This window comes from Gorilla gorilla, chromosome 1, assembly GCF_029281585.2.
Source record: "Gorilla gorilla gorilla isolate KB3781 chromosome 1, NHGRI_mGorGor1-v2.1_pri, whole genome shotgun sequence".
In the NCBI taxonomy this organism is placed as follows: domain Eukaryota; kingdom Metazoa; phylum Chordata; class Mammalia; order Primates; family Hominidae; genus Gorilla; species Gorilla gorilla.
This window is the reverse complement of record NC_073224.2, coordinates 82,117,021-82,140,844: the sequence shown is the minus strand read 5'-3', so window position 1 is coordinate 82,140,844 and position 23,824 is coordinate 82,117,021. Positions and strand designations below refer to the sequence as shown.

The 23,824-nt window shown below is 36.8% G+C and overlaps 1 protein-coding gene across 10 annotated transcripts in view; it reads left to right on the top strand.

Annotated features, from left to right (window-relative positions):
• Positions 1-23,824, top strand: part of RABGAP1L (RAB GTPase activating protein 1 like) — an 815,258-nt gene that overhangs the window by 448,619 nt on the left and 342,815 nt on the right. For all 10 annotated transcript variants that reach the window (XM_031012360.3, XM_055366257.2, XM_055366261.2 and 7 more), the window contains one exon: positions 6,531-6,644. In XM_031012360.3, the coding sequence (XP_030868220.3) occupies positions 6,531-6,644 (114 nt within the window). The remainder of the gene's footprint in view (positions 1-6,530; positions 6,645-23,824) is intronic.

Here is a 23,824-nt window from a genome sequence, read left to right as displayed (position 1 = left end):
TGGTAGAATGTTTTCTAAAATTACTAAAAATTATTCAGCTTATAAAAATAATTACTAAATTTGGCCATATATGGATGCACCCATGGTCAAAGTTATAAAATTTTAAACTGTAATAATTAGGTTAAAATAGGCATGTTTATCAAACCCTAGTTTTATCGAGGCACTCCTTAAAAGTTTTTCAGAGAAGTAAAAGAGTATTATTTTTATACAGTGGATAATAAACATGGAGCTCTTTCTTAAAATTTGTATGTATTTCAAAAGAGTTCAAAGAGCTGTTTTGATAAAAATCACAATTTTAAAGATAATGCAAAATGAGAAATATTTATAACTTCGGAAAATAACAGCATGGAGTTCAGCTATTGTGCTTTATCCTAAAAGGAGTTGCAGGTTTCATTATTGCCTGTTGATATTAATTCCAAAAATGTCAAGTTCCCCAGTTGGAACATTGAACAGTCAGCAACCCTGAGAACGAAGGCATATCCAAATGTGACCACAGGAGTATTGGGTAGGTGTAACTGGAGTCTAACCCCACGTTTGTGGTAGACAGTCATCTGGAACTCTGACCTAGATTGCTTAGAATCTGTGGGAAATCCAGGCTATGCCCATAGGCCTCAGTGCCTCCTAGTCTTATAGTCTTTAAAGAATGCTTTGTTCTATTCAAATATTTTCCACTGGAATCCCAGCACTTCCTTCAAGAACAAGGTACACCTCATGAATATTGACTGCTCTCGAAATACGCTTCCTCCTCTCCTCTCTACACGCCTCCCTTTAGTTCTCATTGTAGCTTCTTTCCCTGAAGAGATTTATTTCTACCTGAAGCTAGAATATGGCTTATATTTTTGACCATTGTGTCTGGCTTTGATTCTGAAGTGTTTGGCAGCATTTGTGTGCAGTGACTGGGAAGCAGTTTGTTCACAATATGATTTTATTGAGGTTTTTTCCTTTGCTTCTGTATTTCCACACTTAAGACTCCCCCCACCCCATATTCAAGGAACAAAGGCTGGCAATGGCCCAGCCCTTTTGTATTATTGTTTCTAGTTCATGATTTTAGTAGCATGTTTGAAACTAGAGTACACTTTTATATTTTCTCTTTTCATCTCTGCCTCTATGGATTTTTGGCAAACATCAAGGTGAATAAATCAGACCGACCACTGCAAACCCATCTGCTTTCAGGAACATGTTAGCAGACCAATTTGTGATGTTTTATCATCCAACATAGAACTAAAGGAGGCTCCCTGTGGAGTAAGAATAGAAGGCAAAGTCTAAGGTCAAAGAGTTTTTCAGCTTTGAATTATTTATCTGCCTACTGATTGTGCTAGGGACAGTCTATATTGGCATTTTTAATGGCACTAACAGATTGGTACGGTATAATACTTATAAAGATGAAATGATTTTGTGGTAGATTTAAAGTGAAAATACAGCTTACACTTTGGATTTGATAATAGGGATTAATAAAAAAAGATGCTGTCACAGTTTTTAAAATGTGGTAAATCAAGGTACACAGTGTTCATTTGACAGGATATTACTTTTACACTTCTGCCGCTGCTAAGGTTACATTTGAAAACAGTCTTCCTCACTAAAATACCTTTCTAGTTGTTGACAGCCCAGAAATTGGTTCATAAAAAATAACAAATAGGCTGTGGTCATACAAAGCTGTCTTCCTAATGCTTGTTGACACTTCAATGCTGCATTCATTTCTTTCTCACAATGAGCAAGTAAGTGATGATTCTCTTTGAAAAAGAATTAAGAGAATTGCAAACATGTCAGTGTATATAAGTTATACTGGGAGAACAGTTCATGTAATACTCTTGATAACAGGCACTAAATTGAACCTACTTTAAATTGATCAAAAGTTAAGCAAGCTGCTTATATCTCATAAAGTTGGTTTTAAGCTGATCTTCAACAAGCTAAATTGTATTCTCTGCTGGACTATGATTTTATCCAGTAGAGATCAATGTCTTTTTCTGAGAATAAGTTTAGTCTTACTACCTAATGGTTTGGAAATTAAAGAGAATCCTTGAAAGGCAGATTTAGTTTCTCTGTGATGATAATGTCAAGGGCATGGGGTATGGGAGATAAAACTCAGTTTTTCAGACTTTATGACAAACTTCTTTCTACTTTGTGGTCTGAGTCAGCTTTTGTTTATAGACCAACCTGACTGAGGCAGGAGAAAGGATACTCTCAAGAACTTTGCCTATGAGTTACATTCTTGGTGGTGATGGTCCAGAAAGGAGGCATATACTTGTGATAGTGGTTTTTGTCCTTTCCATACATGACTTCAACTATTTTTTATCTTAAAAAGCTAAATTCTAAAGTAATGATGGAAATGGTGACTGCTCTGGCAAATTTAGATTCTATTGTACCCTGTCCTTCCTATCCTTCTTCTGGACATATTTGTGTACATCTTTCTTTATTATGTGGGTTACATGCAAAGCTGGGGCCAGAGTGTGTATTAGTTGATAAAAGCAGTACTTTATCTGAATAGTTGTTCACTGTTGCTTTTATGAATGGATTCATAGAAAAAAGGGTAATTTAGGACACATAAAATACATGATTGGAAATTAAACAGAGTGTGTGTGCATTAATCCAACATTGTGTTGTAAATCTCTAAAGGAATTGGTTTCATAATCATAATGTAACAGAAAACAGTTGTTTATTTAGGTATACAGATACAGAAGGATGTCTAAAATGTATATTCACCGAAAATTTTAAACAGTTGAATAATGATTCTTATGGAAATGGGAAAAATATTTCTTGTCATTAATTAATAATTTTATTTATTTAACAAGTACTCAGTTTATACTAGGCAATATGCTAAGTACTTCACATACATTCTAAATAATATTATTTTAAGTAACATGCATTTGATATTAACATCCCATTTTACACATGAGGAAACTGTAGTTTAGCAAGATTAAATAACTTGTCTGAGATCCTATAGGAGTTAAGTGAGGAAAGTGGAAATAGAATCAATGAGTTTATCTGGCTTCAAGGCCATTATAATATTGTATTGGACTCTGAGGTACAAAATGGGAGATACACCTGCTGAGAAGTAAGTTGTGGAGCAATTTATGCGTCTAGATATTGGTGAAGTGGCTGCCCTAAAGGAATGACTTGTTCCCTCTTCTCATTCTGGAGAAAACTGGCAGGACTTAGGGAGCCCCTGCATATATGGGAATCTTCTCAGAAAATGAATTCATATCAGTTTTGGTTGTGCTATAAAATGTTTTCAGCCATATAAAAATAAAATATCATAAGAAAGCCCTTAGCTCCAGATATTTAGATGATGAATTATTGAGCCTCTTTTTGTCCTTCCTCTTTCTTCATTATATTTCTTGTAAAAATTGACCACTACAATCAGAATAAGTCTAAAAAGAAAGGAATTAATATTGAGGAGAAAAATTGTTTTGTTTTCCTTTTGCAGAATATTAGGTTTTGTAACTTTCTTGACTCAAATATTTGTTGAATGAGTGAGTGAGTGAATTTGGATGATTAGATGTGCATTCCTGAAACATAAACTGTTTCTACTCTCAACTGTTATGGGTAATTGGAAGGTGGGTTGACATTAGCTTTTGCTTCAAAAACAGAATTATTTTCTTTTGATTTTCACAAGTTCAGTACACAATTTCATTCCTATTAGGCTGTTTACGAGACTCTGTTCTATCTGTTGACCTTTAATCATATGAGATGGATCAGTGAATAATGTAGCAAAGTACCTTATTTAGTCTATAAAGTGAAGTTCTAGAAATTATTCCCTTAGCCAAATGAGAGCACTGTATAAGAAGAAAACTCTAGGAACACATATGTATTAAACATTTAAAAGTAATCCTAGGAAGGGGAATTTTATTTTAATTAATTTTTTTTTTTTGAGACGGAGTCTCGCTCTGTCGCCCAGTGGCACGATCTCGGCTCACTGCAACCTGCACCTCGCAGGTTCAAGCGATTCTCCTGCCTCAGCCTCCTGAGTAGCTGGGATTACAGGCATGTGCTACCATGCCAGGCTAATTTTTTGTATTTTTTAGTAGAGACTGGGTTTCACCGTGTTGCCAGGCTGGTCTCGAAGTCCTGAGCTCAGGCAATCCACCCGCCTCAGCCTCCCAAAGTGTTGGGATTACAGGCATGAGCCATTGCGCCTGGCCAGGAAATTTTATTAAGTAAGGACAAGGTGATTTTATTTTCATTTGATTTTGTCCTTTATTTCTTAAATATGGAAGATCAAGTGTGCATAGAAAAAAATTACTCAGTATTATGCAAATTTACTCTCCAGATTTTTTTCTTTATACCAATTTTTCTTTCCCTGAATCAGACTATTGGAACCATTTAAACACAGCATAATGCTAAATGCATAATCAGTTTCTAGGGAATACAGTCCAACGATTTTTCTCTCTTAATGTCCTGAAAAGTACAAAAAGAGTTATCCTGCGGGCCAGTAGGCACATATTTGCCCCTGAAACAGTTCAGCAATGGCAGTAGTAACATTTTCATTCCTCATCTTTCAGGTAGTTTATAAGTGGAAACTATTAACTTCTGGGAAGAGAGCTCTTCTGTTGGAGAAAACCTGGCAGTGAAAACTTTGGTCTGCCTGGTTACCAGATTTTTGTACTCAAGACTCCAGACAAGATAAAACAAATGTTTCATAATATATCACTTTATATAATACCTTTATACTTACCTTATTCTATACCCCCACCCCACCCTGCAGTTTTCTTTATCATTAGAAACTACATTTACCTTGGCAAATATAAATTTTCTCTGTATCCTTTTACTGAAGTTATGGTGATTTTTTTAAGGCTCTATTTTAATTCAGGTTTAGCATTTCATTCCTGTAAGCCATCAGAATTTCCTCTGGATCGATTTGTAATATGTTCAGTGTTTGCTAGCAAATTTGGAAGTTTTTGGTTTGCTTCCTCTCTTTCTGTATATAAGATCTAATTACCACCCAGCATGAAATAGCAACTGAAATGAAGGCAGCAAGAAAGGGTAATGGCTTACCTTAGAGCTAATCAACCACCCCCTTCTTGTATACTTCGCAGCTATCAAGAGAAAGAGAAATGGCATTCATTAAAATAACGTATATTAAACTTTTTTTCTTTCTTGATTTGAGACTGAAGAGAAAGTTTCTTCAAATCTTTATGGAAATAAGACATTAAGCAATTCTTTTAATTTGCAATTAGTAGTCTGATGTGAATTGTACAAAATATTTTCACCATCAGTGTTGCTATAAGTAGCCCCATACTATTTTCTTGACATTTAAAAAGATAAACATTTCTAGGAATAAAGTAAAATCAAGAGAATGTTTAATCATTTTTATAAGGCTAGAATTTCACTCAATTTGGGGTTTTGGTTTCTAAATTTGTCTTCAACAAATATCTAGGCTTATCTTTAAAGAAGATATCATCCTTCACACCTGTAATCCCAGCACTTTGGGAGGCCGAAGTGGGTGAATCACGAGGTCAGGAGTTTGAGACCAGCCTGTTCCAACACAGTGAAACCCCATCTCTACTAAAAATACACACACACACACAAAATAGCTGGGCGTGGTGGCGGGCACCTGTAATCCCAGCTACTTGGGAGGCTGAGGCAGGAGAATCGCTTGAACCCGGGAGGCGGAGGTTGCGGTGAGCCAAGATCGTGCCATTGTACTCCAGCCCGGGCAACAGTGTGAGACTCTACTTCAAAAAAAAAAAAAAAAAAAAAAAGAGATCATCTTAATATAGTAGCCTGTAGCTTCCTGTTTTGTGGAATCAGTTTGTTGGGTAATTAACCTGGGAAAGATTGATAGTATTTTTACTTTTTAAATGACCATGGTCTGAGTTTTTATCAGATTGTCAGATTTAAAAATTAGATAATTTGTGGTATTAGACAGATGAGAAATACATACTCTACTATTGTTTGGAGTATGTATTGGAATGACAATTCTGGAGAGAGAGAGTACATTCATCAAAATTGGAAATGCATGTAACTTTTGACTTAGCAATTAAACCTCAAGGAATTTATCCTTGAACACGTGCATAAGACATGTATAAAATATTCCTTATGATATTGTTTGTTATATAAATAGAAAAAAATGCAAAGAAGATGGTCATTAATAGGAGAATGTTAAGTAAATTATGATATATCTATATCCAGATATACCTTATTTTTAAAAAGTAACCACTCCTACAGAGAATAAACTATATGTACATGTCTTGATAAGGAACACTCTATGTTATCCCATTAAGTGAAAGAAACAGTCTAGTTTGCTTCAATGGAGATGTATGTATACAACTTCCCTCCATCCCTGCCCCTTCTCCCCATATAAACATACATACACACACAAATATGTATAGATAGATGGGTGAAAATATACAAAGGAGCTGTTGGTAGCACTTATCCTGGGTATAGGACTATGGGTCTGGGATAGAAGGGAAGTTTTTATGTTTTTCTGTTGTTTACTTTTCTTGCTGTTTGAGTTTTTTACCATGTGTATATATTATATTTCATAACTGGGAAAAAATTTAATAACCAGGTCTATTTTCTTTCTTTTTTAGGACTCAGCCCAGGAGAGTGTTATTACTCGAGATATTCATCGTACATTTCCCGCACATGATTACTTTAAAGATACTGGAGGAGATGGTCAAGAATCGCTCTATAAGATCTGCAAGGTAGGACCCTCTTCCTCACTTTTTCTAAATTATTTTACAGAGCTATATTTTAGAAACCCGTTTAAGGATTTTTTTACTCTGTCTTCATTTCTTATTTGCACTATGCCATGTTTTCTGCTTTGCACACACGCTATGAGATCCTCAGTACTGATCCCAGAAGGTGACTTTTCGGTTGCATGTTTCGTGCCTCCTCATGAGGGAGGAGGCGCAGCATAGCCTCAGTTTGGCTCTCCTGCTAACAGGAAAGGAACAAAAGGTCCTCTGAGGCTATGCTATAAAAGCTCAAAAGAGTCCTGGATGACTCTGTCCTTCTGAAAAGATCATGCAGCAATTGTCTCCATTTTTCTGACAACAGGCAAGTGTAAGAATCAGTGTGCTTATTGTTGAATACTGGCAAATTATTGGATGTTGTTGATATATTCTGAGTTATGTCACATCATATATTTTTGTACGGTTTTTACATCCCATTTTGAAATCTTTTTTCTCCCTCATTATAAGTAGGCCTGGAAAAAACCTGTTTCCTGATTTTCAGTAAATGTGCTCTGCTTGGATACAGAAGATTCTGTCTCTGTCAGTATAGAATAGCCATCAAGTTATTAATTTTATCAGAAATGCAGAATGAAGTGTGGTGGGTATACTCACATTGTTGATATCTAACATTCTAAAGAGATGGTTAATGAATAATGAACTGCACAAAAATTTGGTAATAATATGGAGAAAAAGGCAAACATCATGGCTAATTTGTAAGTTAGGTAATCAGTTCCTGAATAATCCAATTTAGCCTTTGTAATGAGTAGCAAATATTAGCCAGTAGGTAGTCAGAAGTATATTCACAAATCTGTTTCATTTTATAATTTACTGTTTTTTAAAAACAGCACTTATAAAAGCACTCACCTACATATTCTAACCAAGTAGGATTAATGTTTAATTCTGCAAATGGCACGACTTTCATTAAAGTCCTTGCATGTTGGTGGTTTTGGCCTCTTCACACTCCTGTCTCTTTTTTTCATACTTTTTCTCTCTCTCGTATTTTTTTGTCTAACCATTTCGGAGGATTATAAATATATGCTGATTAGAAATCTATTTTTATATGAATGTGTCATTCAGAGCTAGAAATATGTAACTTATAATCTGAGAGTATACTGATCTTTAGAAAGCGATATATCATCTACTTTGAAAAGTACCAAAGACCATTGGATGCCACAAAAAAAGGTATATGTTCATTATATGCTTGTGAAGGACAAAAGTAATTATTTAAAACATTTTTCTACTACTTTGAAATTCTGCAAGCTGATTAACACTGGCTTGTGTAAAGAGGTTAGGAAAATTTATATCATTTCCAAGTTTATTTAAGAGGGTCTGGTTTATGGCATATGGAACATTTCTTCCCCTAGCATATAGTATATTTTCAGCCAGTCAGTGACTTTCCCCTCAGCTTTTCTCTGATTGATACTAGATACTTTCTTCACATAACTAAAACAGATGGTTCTAATGTGCTTGCAGCTTCTGACTTAACATTTTGCTCCATTGTAGTAAAAATAGTATTTGCCTTGTTATGTAATATTTAGAGGGGAAATAATCTGAAACATTACCAAACACAAAAATAAAAGTTGAACGATTGGCACTTTTAAATAGTTGATACACTTTGCTTTGGTGTTGCAAATAATAATGCAACCTTGAATTCATTTGAAAATACTCATCAGTACATTCCCAGAGCTCATGTGGCCATTTTAGATTATCAGTATACATTTTACAACATGACTAAACCATTTTAAAACTCTTTCTGAATGAAGAATATTGTAAAATGTATATCTGAGATACTTTATTATCGACAAGTAGCTTAAATCACACTAAATTTTGTGAAGATGTAGAAAACAAAATTACATTAGACATAGTATTAAATAAAAGCAATAAAAGTTTTTAAGGATTTTAATGCTGTACTGAGCTGTATATACATAAAAATAATTTCACAACAGTCTTTGGTAATGGATATGAGCAGAGATGTATACATCCTACCCTGTAGGTCTACCTACAGTGTCGACCTACAGGGTCGACCCTGTAGACCGCTTGGTTTGTGATTGACCCGGTTCCTTCCCATCTTGATTTACTATTATTTAGTAATCCAGTGCTCATGCCAGGAAACCTTAAGTTTGATGATAGCTCACAAATAGGATAGCATATCTATGAGTAATTTAGTATAGCATACTTATGAGTAATTTAGAATGGAATATTATTCTCAAGCTTCCACATCCACTTTTCTTTGCTTTTTGTATCCAATTTGAATCATAGTCTTTTATTTTATGACCCCCATCCCATATTCCCAAAAGCTGCCTATGTGTAACCTTTAAGGCTTAAAGGTAGTCTAACCATTTAAAGGTAGTCTAAGGCTTAAAGGTAGTCTAACTGTGTAGTCTAACTGTTCTAACATTGTTTCTAGAAACATTGGTTCTAGAATAATAACTAGCATTATACCTCACACTCAGCAGTCCACCTCTGAGTTTCTATTCTGGACACCCCACGCAGAACTGAATAAACATTAATAACACCTTGATCTTATCTCAGCTGCTTTGCTATATGTAAATAAGGACAGTTTTGCTTTTCCTTTACCAATCCTTATTCTTTTTCTATTTGTCTCTTGTCTTATTGCACTGACCACACCTTTAGTATAGCATTCAAATAAAGCTATCATAGCAAACATCCTTTTCTTGCTCCTGATTTGAAAGGAAATGCATCTAATGATTAACCACTAAGAAAGTTGCATCTTCACATCAGCAACACAATCGTAGGCCTTTTTTTTTTTAAATAGTGTTTTCTATATGTTAAAATAATTTTACATTTGCAGAGTACTTTCACATATATTACCTCATTTATTTTTGACAATTCCTCATCAGTGGAGCCTACACTGGAGATATAGTATGCTGTGATCTTAAATTGAGCAGAAATTAAGAGAATTTCAGTGACAATAAGTTTAGAAATCAACTCTGTTTTCAAGGATACAACAATCTGACTTTGTAGTTGAAAAGTTTTCTGTGGCTCTGGTGAAAGGAGAAATGATTTGAACTGTCACATTAGAGGGAAGACTGTTAAAAACTCATTGTCATGTTTTAATGGCCCTGTCAATTCCAGTTTTGCCTCTTAATATCTTTCTTCAGAGTAGGAGGAAATCGAAATGATTCAAAGCTTCTTCTATTGTCATTAATTTATATGGGGGAAGTTGAGCTGAAAGTATTAGTAGAATTCATAGGTTTCTGCAGATGAAGAGGTTTGCAAATTAATAGATTTCTGCAAATGAAAGTTTCTGCAAATTTGGTTCTTCCCTCTTTCTCTCCCTGTCTTTCCTATTGGTTAGGTCAATAACATATTTTAAAAGAATGTCCATGAGACAGGGAAGAATATACTACCACCCCAAATATATTTTGCATTTTTATTATTTAACATGAGATGTAAAAATCTGCTATAAGTTGGGAGACAGGTTGGTATAGTTTAAAGCACTGGGCATCAGGAAATCTGGTTCTGGTTTTGATTCTTTCACTAAGTAGATCTAAGAATGAGGGAAATTTGTAAGGGTGTGGTGTCATAAGATTGTTCCGGTTCCAATGTTCTGTGATTCTCAGTGTTGTTTAAATTTTTTTTCCTGACGTATAACACATAAATGCAGAATTTAGCAGTTAAATCCTGTGTCAGTTGTTAGCTCTGGCTCTCAATACTAAAGATGTAAAAGGGTCTTCTCCTTAAACCTGAAGATTTTACCTGGCCCTCTGTTACAGTGTTCGGTTTGTTACATCAAATGGAGTGCATTAGTAGTTTAGTTTTAGATATACGTCTCTTTATAAGACCTAAGACCAGTTAGTCATAGTAATCAGCTAAAATATTATTCAGAACAATATAATTTGAAGTGATATTTGATGTACAATTTAACTTGTGCATATTGCTTTTTCTCATTTTTTGTTTGGTGTAAATGCTCTCTGAAAAAAGAGGATACTGCTATTAACTTAATGGGAGAGATTGAATATATTATACAGAGATTAATACCTTTGTTTATCTGGATTAATAATTTGATAGCATAATGGTTTATAGGAGGACAAAAATAAACTTAACCCTTATTTTACCAAATATTTTTATCGAAAAGATTGGAGTTATTATAAAAACTAGAGCAGTTAAAGTATTGTTTTGATACTAATGATGAGTTATCTGCTGCATAATTTTGGAGAATGCAAACAATCACTGACTCTTAAAATGACATGTAATCATACATTATTTATATTGTTTTCTAGACATAGGGGGTATTTGTGATTATGAGGATGAATTATTTTTCACTTAGTTAATATTATTTTCAATACAATTTTCTAGCCATTTGACTACTTTTAATTCAACTCTTTCTTGATGTGTCTGAATGAGCCCTAGTTGGAATGTCAGCATTTACTGAACAAATTATAGTCCTCTCTCCTCTCCTCTCCCCACCCTCTCCCCTCCTCTCCTCTCCTCTCCTTTCTCTGTCTCTCTCTCTTTTCTTTTTTTCTCTCTCTCTCTCCTCTCCCCCTCTCCCCCCTCCCCTTCTTCCCCTCTCTCTCCCTCTTCCCTTCTCCCCCTCTCCCCCTCTCCCCCTCTCCCCCTCTCCCCATCTCCCCCTCTCCCCCTCTCCCCATCTCCCCCTCTCCTCTCCTCTTCTCTTCGGGGTCTTGTTCTGTTGCCCAGGCTGGGGTGCAGTGGTGCAATCTTGGTTCATTGCAACTTCAGCATCCCAGGCTCAAGCAATCCTCCCACCTCACCCTTCCAAGTAGCTGGGATTACAGGCACGCACCACCACTCTGGGCTAATTTTGGTCTTTTTAGTAGAGACAGGGTTTCACTATGTCAATCAGGCTGCTCTTGAATCCCTGAATTCGGACAATTCGCCTGCCTCGGTCTCTCAGAGTGCTGGGATTACAGGCGTGAGCCACTGTGCCCAGCTGCTCAGCCCCATATTCTTTACATAGCACTGACTAAGCGCTCCTCCTACTTCTGTGGAACTCCTTCCACTCATATCTTTGGAATGGGATGGATTCCAGAGTAGGAGCCATTTGTTGTGTGATGATAGGTGTTCTTGGATCAGATGGATCCAAAAAGATTTAGTTTGGAGCAGTGCTTTTGAGGAATCAGGAAGCACTTGGACAATCAAGCAGATTTTTCTATTCTCTGTGTATCTCCTATCTCTCCCTTGATTTCCTAGTAAGCTGCTTTGAATTATGACAGCCTTCTAATGCAGATCCAAATATGGGCTGCCAAGAAATCCTTTGAACCCCTGGGGCCACCTGCTTTGCCAGCACATTCTAATGAGCAGTGAAATAAGTGATTTTAACAGACACTTAGAGGCAGCAGCATATTCTCAAAGCAAATTAACTTCCTTACGGAACAGTGAATTCTTTCAGGTCTTATAAGAAAGACTTGGAGAACCATCCTACTGTGGATCAACATAATCATAACAGTAATAGTAAAAATTTGTAAAGCCCTGTGGTTTTGAAAGCATTTTTTGCATGTCGTTATTTGATCCCCACAGTTACTCCATTAGAATAAAGAAGGTACCAAATTTGCATACTGATAAATATTAATCTCTTAGAGTCAGAGTTTGATTTAGTTTTTTTTCCTTTTTTAAGTCTTTTCATATTATTCATTTTAGATGAATTGTCCAATTCTGCTTTATTGCCAAGAACAATTATGTTTATATCTATTTAGAACACTAAATATATGCACACACATATAAATAAATCTTAGCAATCCAAAGTTGAAAATCTTCACTTATATAGGGATGTATGTGTGTGTGTGTGTGTGTGTGTGTATGTTTGGGGTTAATTTCATACTTACCCTTTACTCACAAGATTTCAAAATCATTTATTGTATTTGTTAGTATCATTATAGTCATACAAAAGGGTTATTTTGGGGTTTTTTTTGGTCCTCTTTAATATACGTATTAGTAGGATAGACTTTATGAGTTACAGCTCAACTGAGAAGATATAATGTGATTTTAAAATATAGATTTTTCTTCTGAGACTGTGAAAGGTCAGGGTTTGTGAAGCTAGAGTCCTGGAAAGAGAATGAGTGATTTATAATACTCTTCAGAGTGCCTAAAGAGATTTTTAAATTTCTTCATGGTCTTAGTCCCATAAGAGCTTTCCTTGAAATAGCTTTTTAGTTTCTGTGAAGCCTGTAGTCTTTCAACTGAAAGCCTAATTGAAGCCATCACACTCTTACTAGGATACAGAAGAGAAAGGGTGGGATTTTGAGGATGATAAAAATGGATAAACTTAGAATAAAGGGATTGGTGTGACGCCTAAGGGTTTGATTATAGTCACTCTTTTTAAAAAACACTACTCTTTCAGGAGGAAAAGGAAAGTAAGATTACTATCTAAAATACAAAAGAAAAAAAAAACTAACCTGCAAAGATGAAACACAGGGAACCTTCAAATAAAATGCTCTTTATGTTGCCTCCTGAATTATGATTTTTTTTCATATTTGAGATCTATTTCTATACTAGATTCAAATGGCTTAAATATCCTAGACAAAAACTTGTAGTTGTTCTTGAATGGATTATTTTATGTTACAGAATTATGAGGATTTATCTCCTGGTTACTAATTGTTATGCAGTTGACAATATTTTTATAAGTGAAGCCTCCTCTTCCCGCACCTTTAAAGCCTCTTCTTTAATCAGAACCCTTCGTCCTTTCTCCCTAGAAATAATGTGAATCTAAATTGCCCTACTCCTCCTTCCCATCTGTCCAAATCTTAGTTGCCCATCTCCCTTATAAAGGTAGTCCTACGCACTATACCCACAGTGATTTATAGATTAAAACAAATCTGGAGATCAAATGTATAACATGAGCACTATAGTTAATAAAATTGTATTGTTTTAGGGATTTTTGTTAAATAAGAAGATTTTAGATGCTCTTGTTACACAAACAAAAAAAAAGTACGTGAAATGATAGATATGTTACTCTGCTTCACTGTAGTAACCATTTTACTATAAATATATATCACATAACATTGTGTTGTAAACCACAAATATACACAATAAAATTTATTTTTAAAATATTTTATAAAATTTAGATTATGTATTATATATGTCTTTTCAATTATACTTTAAGTTCTGGGATATGTGTGCAGAGCATGCAGATTTGTTACATAGGTATAGATGTGCCATGGTTGTTTGCAGCACCCAATCAACCTGTCATCTACATTAGGTATTTCTCCTAATGCTATCCCTCCCCTAGCCCCCCACCCCCCAACAGGCCCCAGTGTGTGATGTTCCCCTCCCTGTGCCCATATGTTCTCATTGTGCAACTCCCACTTATGAGTGAGAACATGTGGTGTTTGGTTTGCAGAGAATGATGGTTTCCAGCTTCATCCATGTCCCTGCAAAGGACACGAACTCATTCTTTTTTATGGCTGCATAGTATTCCATGGTGTATATGTGCCACATTTTCTTTATCCAGTCTATCATTGATGGGCATTTGGGTTGGTCCAAGTTTTTGCTATTGTGAATAGTGCTGCAATAAACATACGTGTGCATGTGTCTTTATAGTAGAATGATTTATAATCCTTTGGGTACATATCCAGTAACGGGGTGGCTGGGTCAAATGGTATTTCTAGTTCTAGATCCTTGAGGAATCTTCCACAATGGTTGAACTAATTTACACTCTCCCCAACAGTGTAAAAGTGTTCCTGTTTCTCCACATCCTCTCCAGCATCTGTTTCCTGACTTTTTAATGATCGCTATTCTAACTGGTGTGAGATGGTATCTCATTGTGGTTTTGATTTGCATTTCTCTAATGACCAATGATAATGAGCTTTTTTTCATATGTTTGTTGGCCACATACATGTCTTCCTTTAAGAAGTGTCTGTTCATATCCTTTGCCCACTTTTTGATGGGGTTGTTTGTTTTTTTCTTGAAAATTTGTTTAATTAAGTTCATTGTAGATTCTGGATATTACCCCTTGGTCAGATGAATAGATTGCAAAAATTTTCTCCCATTCTGTAGGTTACCTGTTCACTGATGATAAGTTTCTTTTGCTGTGCAGAAGCTCTTTCATTTAATTAGATCCCATTCATCAATTTTAGCTTTTGTTGCTATTGCTTTTGGTGTTTTAGTTATGAAGTATTTGCCCATGCCTATGTCCTGAATGGTATTGCCTAGGTTTTCTTCTAGGATTTTTATGGTTTTAGGTCTTATGTTTAAGTCTTTAATCCATCTTGAGTTAATTTTTGCATAAGGTTTAAGGAAGGGGTCTAGTTTCAGTTTTCTGCATATGGCTAGCCAGTTTTCCCAACACCATTTATTAAATAGGAATCCTTTCCCCATTGCTAGTTTTTGTCAGGTTTGTCAAATATCAGATGTTTGTAGATGTGAGGTGTTATTTCTGAGGCCTCTGTTCTGTTCCATTGGTCTATATATCTGTTTTGATACCAGTACCATGCTGTTTTCGTTACTGTAGCCTTGTATTATAGTTTGAAATCAAGTAGCATGATGCCTCCAGATTTGTTCTATTTGCTTAAGATTGTCTTGGCTATACAGGCTTTCTTGGTTCCATATGAGAAATTTAAAGTAGTTTTTTCTAATTCTGTGAAGAATGTCAGTGGTAGCTTGATGGGGATAGCATTGAATCTAAAGATTGCTTTGGGCAGTATGACCATTTTTGCAATATTAATTCTTTCTATCCATGAGCATGGAATGTTTTTCCATTTGTTTGTGTCCTCTCTTATTTCCTTGAGCAGTGGTTTGTAGTTCTCCTTGAAAAGGGCCTCCACATCCCTTGTAAATTGTATTCCTAGGTATTTTATTCTCTTTGTAGCAATTGTCAGTGGGAGTTTACTCATGATTTGGCTGTTTGTCTGTTATTGGCGTATAGGAATGCTTGTGATTTTTGCACACTGATTTTGTATCCTGAGACTTTGCTGAAGGTGCTTAGCAGCTTAAGGAGATTTTGGGCTGAGACAGTGGGGTTTTCTAAATATATAATCATGTCATCTGCAAACAGAGAAAATTTGACTTCCTCTTTTCCTATTTGAATACCCTTTATTTCTTTCTCTTGCCTGATTTCCCTGGCCAGAACTTCCAATATTGTGTTGAATAGGAGTGGTGAGAGAGGGCATCCTTGTCTTGTGCCGGTTTTCAAAGGGAATGCTTCCAGCTTTTGCTCATTCAGTATGATATTGGCTGTGGGTCTGTCATAAATAGCTCTTATTATTTTGAGATATGTTCCACCAATACCTAGTTTATTGAGAGTTTTTAGCATGAAGGAGTGTTGAATTTTATCGAAGCCCTTTCCGCATCTATTGAGATAATCATGTGGTTTTTGTCATTGGTTCTGTTTATGTGATGGATTACATTGATTGATTTGCATATGTTGAACCAGCCTTGCATCCCAGGGAAGAAGCCGAGTTGATCTTGGTGGATAAGCTTTTTCATTTGCTACTGGATTCAGTTTGCCAATATTTTATTGAGGATTTTCGCATTGATGTTCATCGGGGGTATTGGCCTGAAATTTTCTTTTTTTGTTGTGTCTCTGCCAGGTTTTGGGATCGGGGTGGTGCTGGCCTCATAAAATGAGTTAGGGAGGAGTCCCTCTTTTTCTATTTTTGAAATAGTTTCAGAAGGAATGGTACTAGCTCCTCTTTGTACCTCTGGTAGAATTCAACTGTGACTCCATCTGGTCCTGGGCTTTATTTGGTTGGTAGGCTATTAATTACTGCCTTAGTTTCAGAACTTGTTATTGGTCTATTCAGGGGCTCGGCTTCTTCCTGGTTTAGTCTTGGGAGGGTGTATGTATTCAGGAATTCATCCATTTCTTCTAGATTTTCTAGTTTATTTGTGTAAAGGTGTTTATAGTATTCTCTGATAGTAGTTTGTATTTCTGTGGAATCAGTGATGATATCCCCTTTATCATTTTTTATTGTGTCTATTTGATTCTTCTCTCTTTTCTTTTTTATTAGTCTGGGTAACGTTCTATCTATTTTGTAAATCTTTTCAAAAAACCACCTCCTGGATTCATTGAGTTTTTTTTTGAAGGGTTTTTCATGTCTATCTCCTTCAGTTCTGCTCTGATATTGGTTATTTCTTGTCTTCTGCTAGTTTTTGAATGTGTTTGCTCTTGCTTCCCTAGTTCTTTTAATTGTGATGTTATGGTGTCAATTATTGATCTTTCTCATTTTCTGATGTGGGGATTTAGTGCTATAAATTTTTCTCTAAACACGCTTTAGCTGTGTCCCAGAGATTCTGGTACATTGTGTCTTTGTTCTCATTGGTTTCAAAGAACTTATTTATTTCCACCTTAATTTTGTTATTTACCCAGTAAACATTCCAGATGAAGTTATTCAGTTTCCATGTAGTTGTGCAATTTTGAGTGAGTTTCTTAATCCTGAGTTCTAATTTGATGGCACTGTCGTCTGACAGACTGTTATGATTTCCATTCTTTTGCATTTGCTGAGGAGTGTTTTACTTCCAATTTTGTGGTCAATTTTAGAATAAGTGTGATGTGGTGCTCAGAAAAATGTGTATTCTGTTGATTTGGGGTGGAGAATTCTGTAGATGTCTATTAGGTCCGCTTGGTCTAGAGCTGAGTTCAAGTCCTGAAAATCCTTGTTAATTTTCTGTCTTGTTGATCTGTCTAATATTGACAGTGGGGTGTTAAAGTCTCCCATTATTATTGTATGGGAGTCTAAGTCTCTTTGTAGGTCTCTAAGAACTTGCATTATGAATCTGGGTGCTCCTATGTTGGCTGCATATATATTTAGGATAGTTAGCTCTTCTTGTTGAATTGATCCCTTTACCATTATGTAATGCCCATCTTTGACTTTTTTGATCTTTGTTGGTTTAAAGTCTGTTTTATCAGAGACTAAGATTGCCACCCCTGCTTCTTTTTGCTTTCCATTTGCTTGGTAAATATTCCCCTATCTCTTTATTTTGAGCCTGTGCGTGTCTTTGCACATGAGATGGGTCTTCTGAATACAGCACACTGATAGGTCTTGACTATCCAATTTGTGAGTCTGGGTCTTTTAATTCGGGCATTTAGCCTGTTTTACATTTAACGTTAATATTGTTATGTGTGAATTTGATCCTGTCATTATGATGCTAGCTGGTTCTTTTGCCCATTAGTTAATGCAGTATCTTCATAGTGTTGATGGTCTTTACAATTTGGTATGTTTTTGCAGTGGCTGGTACCAGTTTTTCCTCTCCATATTTACTGCTTCCTTCAGGAGCTCTTTTAGGGCAGGTCTGGTGGTGACAAAATCCCTTGGCGTTTGCTTGTCTGTAAAGGATTTTATTTCTCCTTTGCTTGTAAATATTAGTTTGGCTGGATATGAAATTCTGGTTGAAAATTCTTTTCTTTAAGAATGTTGAATATTGGCCCCCACTCTCTTCTGGCTTGTAGGGTTTCCTCAGAGAGATCCACTGTTAGTCTGATGTGCTTCCCTTTGTGGGTAACCTGACCTTTTACTCTGGCTGCCCTTAACACTTTCTTTTTCCTTTCAACCTTGGTGAATCTGACGATTATGTGTTTTGGGTTGCTCTTCTTGAGGAGTATCTTTGTGGTATTCTCTGTTTTTCCTGAATTTGAATGTTGGCCTGTCTTGCTAGGTTGGAGACGTTCTCCTGGATAATATCCTGAAGTGTGTTTTCCAACTTGGTTCCATTCTCCCCGTCACTTTCAGGTACACCAATCAAGTGTAGGTTTGCTCTTTTCACATAGTCTCATATTTCTTGGAGGCTTTGTTTGTTCCTTTTCATTCTTTTTTCTCTAATCTTGTCTTCATGATTTATTTCATTAAGTTGGTCTTCATTCTCTGATATTCTTTCTTCTGCTTGATCAGTTTGGCTGTTGATACTTGTGTATGTTTCACGAAGTTCTCGTGCTGTGTTTTTCAGCTCCATCAGGTCATTTATCTTCTCTAAACTAGTTATTCTAGTTAGCAGTTCGGGTAACTTTTTTTTAAGGTTCTTAGCTTCTTTGCATTGGGTTAGAACATGCTCCATTAGCTCAGAGGAGTTTGTTATTACTAATCTTCTGAAGCCTACTTCTGTCAATTTGTCAAACTCATTCTCCATCCAGTTTATTTTATTTTATTATTATTATACTTTAAGTTTTAGGGTACATCTGCACAATGTGCAGGTTAGTTAAATATGTATACATGTGCCATGCTGGTGTGCTGCACCCATTAACTCATCATTTAGCATTAGGTATATCTCCTAATGCTATCCCTCCCCCCTCCCCCTACCCCACAACAGTCCCCAGAGTGTGATGTTCCCCTTCCTGTGTCGACATGTTCTCGAGTGAGGACATGCGATGTTTGGTTTTTTGTCCTTGCGATAGTTTACTGAGAATGATGATTTCCACTTTCATCCATGTCTCTACAAAGGACATGAACTCATCATTTTTTATGGCTGCATAGTATTCCATGGTGTATATGTGCCACATTTTCTTAATCCAGTCTATCATTGTTGGACATTTGGGTTGGTTCCAAGTCTTTGCTATTGTGAATAGTGCCACAATAAACATACATGTGCATGTGTCTTTATACCAGCATGATTTATATTCCTTTGGGTATACACCCAGTAATGGGATGACTGGGTCAAATGGTATTTCTAGTTCTAGATCCCTGAGGAATCGACACACTGACTTGCACAATGGTTGAACTAGTTTACAGTCCCACCAACAGTGTAAAAGTGTTCCTATTTCTCCACATCCTCTCCAGCACCTGTTGTTTCCTAACTTTTTAATGATCGCCATTCTAACTGGTGTGAGATGGTATCTCATTGTGGTTTTGATTTGCATTTCTCTGATGGCCAGTGAAGGTGAGCATTTTTTCATGTGTCTGTTGGCTACATAAATGTCTTCTTTTGAGAAGTGTCTGTTCATGTCCTTTGCCCACTTTTTGATGGGGTTGTTTGTTTTTTTCTTGTAAATTTGTTTGAGTTCATTGTAGATTCTGGATATTAGCCCTTTGTCAGATGAGTAGGTTGCAAAAATTTTCTCCCATTCTGTAGGTTGCCTGTTCACTCTGATGGTAGTTTCTTTTGCTGTGCAGAAGCTCTTTAGTTTAATTAGATCCCATTTGTCAATTTTGGCTTTTGTTGCCGTTGCTTTTTGTGTTTTAGACAGGAAGTCCTTGCCCATGCCTATGTCCTGAATGGTAATGCCTAGGTTTTCTTCTAGGGTTTTTATGGTTTTAGGTCTAACGTTTAAGTTTTTAATCCATCTTGAATTAATTTTATATAAGGTGTAAGGAAGGGATCCAGTTTCAGCTTTCTACGTATAGCTAGCCAGTTTTCCCAGCACCATTTATTAAATAGGGAATCCTTTCCCCATTGCTTGTTTTTCTCAGATTTGTCAAAGATCAGATAGTTGTAGATATGCGGTGTTATTTCTGAGGGCTCTGTTCTGTTCCATTGATCTATATCTCTGTTTTGGTACCAGTACCATGCTGTTTTGGTTACTGTAGCCTTGTAGTATAGTTTGAAGTCAGGTAGCATGATGCCTCCAGCTTTGTTCTTTTGGCTTAGGATTGACTTGGCGATGCGGGCTCTTTTTTGGTTCCATATGAGCTTTAAAGTAGTTTTCTCCAATTCTGTGAAGAAAGTCATTGGTAGCTTGATGGGGATGGCATTGAATCTATAAATTACCTTGGGCAGTATGGCCATTTTCATGATATTGATTCCTCCTACCCATGAGCATGGAATGTTCTTCCATTTGTTTGTATCCTCTTTTATTTCCTTGAGCAATGGTTTGTAGTTCTCCTTGAAGAGGTCCTTCATGTCCCTTGTAAGTTGGATTCCTAGATATTTTATTTTCTTTGAAGCAATTGTGAATGGGAGTTCACTCATGATTTGGCTCTCTGTTTGTCTGTTATTGGTGTATAAGAATGCTTGTGATTTTTGCACATTGATTTTATATCCTGAGACTTTGCTGAAGGTGCTTATCAGCTTAAGGAGATTTTGGGCTGAGACAATGGGTTTTTCTAGATATACAATCATGTCATCTGCAAACGGACAATTTGACTTCCTCTTTTCCTAACTGAATACCCTTTATTTCCTTCTCCTGCCTAATTGCCCTGGCCAGAACTTCCAACACTATGTTGAATAGGAGTGGTGAGAGAGGGCATCCCTGTCTTGTGCCAGTTTTCAAAGGGAATGCTTCCAGCTTTTGCCCATTCAGTATGATATTGGCTGTGGGTTTGTCATAGATAGCTGTTATTATTTTGAGATACATCCCATCAATACCTAATTTATTGAAAGTTTTTAGCATGAAGCATTGTTGAATTTTGTCAAAGGCCTTTTCTGCATCTATTGAGATAATCATGTGGTTTTTTTCTTTGGTTCTGTTTATATGCTGGATTACATTTATTGATTTGCGTATATTGAACCAGCCTTGCATCCCAGGGATGAAGCCCACTTGATCATGGTGGATAAGCTTTTTGATGTGCTGCTGGATTCCATTTGCCAGTATTTTATTCAGGATTTTTGCATCAATGTTCACCAAGGATATTGGTCTAAAATTCTCTTTTTTGGTTGTGTCTCTGCCCGGCTTTGGTATCAGGATGATGCTGGACTCATAAAATGAGTTAGAGAGGATTCCGTCTTTTTCTATTGATTGGAATAGTTTCAGAAGGAACGGTACCAGTTCCTCCTTGTACCTCTGGTAGAATTCGGCTGTGAATCCATCTGGTCCTGGACTCTTTTTGATTGGTAAGCTATTGATTATTGCCAGAATTTCAGAGCCTGTTATTGGTCTATTCAGAGATTCAACTTCTTCCTGGTTTAGTCTTGGGAGGGTGTATGTGTCGAGGAATTTATCCATTTCTTCCAGATTTTCTAGTTTATTTGCGTAGAGGTGTTTGTAGTATTCTCTGATGGTAGTTTGTATTTCTGTGGGATCGGTGGTGATATCCCCTTTATCATTTTTTATTGCATCTATTTGATTCTTCTCTCTTTTCTTCTTTATTAGTCTTGCTAGTGGTCTATCAATTTTGTTGATCCTTTCAAAAAACCAGCTCCTGGATTCATTAATTTTTTGAAGGGTTTTTTTTTGTCTCTATTTCCTTCAGTTCTGCTCTGATTTCAGTTATTTCTTGCCTTCTGCTAGCTTTTGAATGTGTTTGCTCTTGCTTTTCTAGTTCTTTTAATTGTGATGTTAGGGTGTCAATTTTGGATCTTTCCTGCTTTCTCTTGTGGGCATTTAGTGCTATAAATTTCCCTCTACACACTGCTTTGAATGTGTCCCAGAGATTCTGGTATGTTGTGTCTTTGTTCTCGTTGGTTTCAAAGAACATCTTTATTTCTGCCTTCATTTCGTTATGTACCCAGTAGTCATTCAGGAGCAGGTTGTTCAGTTTCCATGTAGTTGAGTGATTTTGAGTGAGTTTCTTAATCCTGAGTTCTAGTTTGATTGCACTGTGGTCTGAGAGACAGTTTGTTATAATTTCTGTTCTTTTACATTTGCTGAGGAGAGCTTTACTTCCAACTATGTGGTCAATTTTGGAATAGGTGTGGTGTGGTGCTGAAAAGAATGTATATTCTGTTGATTTGGGGTGGAGAGTTCTGCAGATGGCTATTAGGTCCGCTTGGTGCAGAGCTGAGTTCAATTCCTGGGTATCCTTGTTAACTTTCTGTCTCATTGATCTGTCTAATGTTGACAGTGGGGTGTTAAAGTCTCCCATTATTATTGTGTGGGAGTCTAAGTCTCTTTGTAGGTCACTCAGGACTTGCATTATGAATCTTGGTGCTCCTGTATTGGGTGCATATATATTTAGAACAGTTAGCCCTTCCTGTTGAATTGATCCCTTTAGCATTATGTAATGGCCTTCTTTGTCTCTTTTGATCTTTGTTGGTTTAAAGTCTGTTTTATCAGAGACTAGGATTGCAACCCCTGCCTTTTTTTGTTTTCCATTTGCTTGGTAGATCTTCCTCCATCCCTTTATTTTGAGCCTATGTGTGTCTCTGCACGTGAGATGGGTTTCCTGAATACAGCACACTGATGGGTCTTGACTCTTTATCCAGTTTGCCAGTCTGTGTCTTTTAATTGGAGCATTTATTCCATTTACATTTAAAGTTAATATTGTTATGTGTGAATTTGATCCTGTCATTATGATGTTAGGTGGTTATTTTGCTCGTTAGTTGATGCAGTTTCTTCCTAGCCTCGATGGTCTTTACAGTTTGGCATGATTTTGCAGTGGCTGGTACTGGTTGTTCCTTTCCATGTTTAGCGCTTCCTTCAGGAGCTCTTTTAGGGCAGGCCTGGTGGTGACAAAATCTCTCAGCATTTGTTTGTCTCTAAAGTATTTTATTTCTGCTTCACTTATGAAGCTTAGTTTGGCTGGATATGAAATTCTGGGTTGAAAATTGTTTTCTTTAGGAATGTTGAATATTGGCCCCCACTCTCTTCTGGCTTGTAGACTTTCTGCCGAGAGATCCACTGTTAGTCTGATGGGCTTCCCTTTGTGGGTAACCTGCCCTTTCTCTGTGGCTGCCCTTAACATTTTTTCCTTCATTTCCACTGTGGTGAATCTGGCAATTATGTATCTTGGAGCTCCCTCCAGTTGTGTTGCCTTGCTGGCAAGGAGTTGTGATCCTTTGGAGGAGAAGAGGTGTTCTGGTTTTTGGAATTTTCAGCCTTTTTGCGCTGGTTTTTCCTCATCTTCATGGATTTATGTATCTGTGGTCTTTGATGTTGGTGACCTTTGGATGGCGTTTTTGTGTGGATGTCCTTTTTGTTGATGTTGATGCTGTTTCTTTCTGTTTGTTAGTTTTCCTCTAAGAGGCCCCTCTGCTACAGGTCTGCTGGAGTTTGCTGGAGGTGCATTCCAGACCTTGTTTGCCTGTGTATCACCAGCATAGGCTTCAGAACAGCAAGATTGCTTCCTGTTCCTTCCTCTGTAGGCTTTGTCCTAGAGAGGCACCCGCCAGATGCCAGCCGGAGCTCTCCTGTATGAGATGTCTGTCGACCCCTGCTGGGAGGTGTCCCCAGTCAGGAGGCACAGGGGTCTGGAACCCACTTGAGGTGGCAGTCTGTCCCTTAGCAGAACTCAAGCGCAGTGGTGAGAGATCTGCTGCTCTCTTTACAGCCGGCAGGCAGGAGTGTTTAAGTCTGCTGAAGGTGTGCCCACAGCCTCCCCTTCCCCCAGGTGCTCTGTCCCAGGGAGATGGGAGTTTTATCT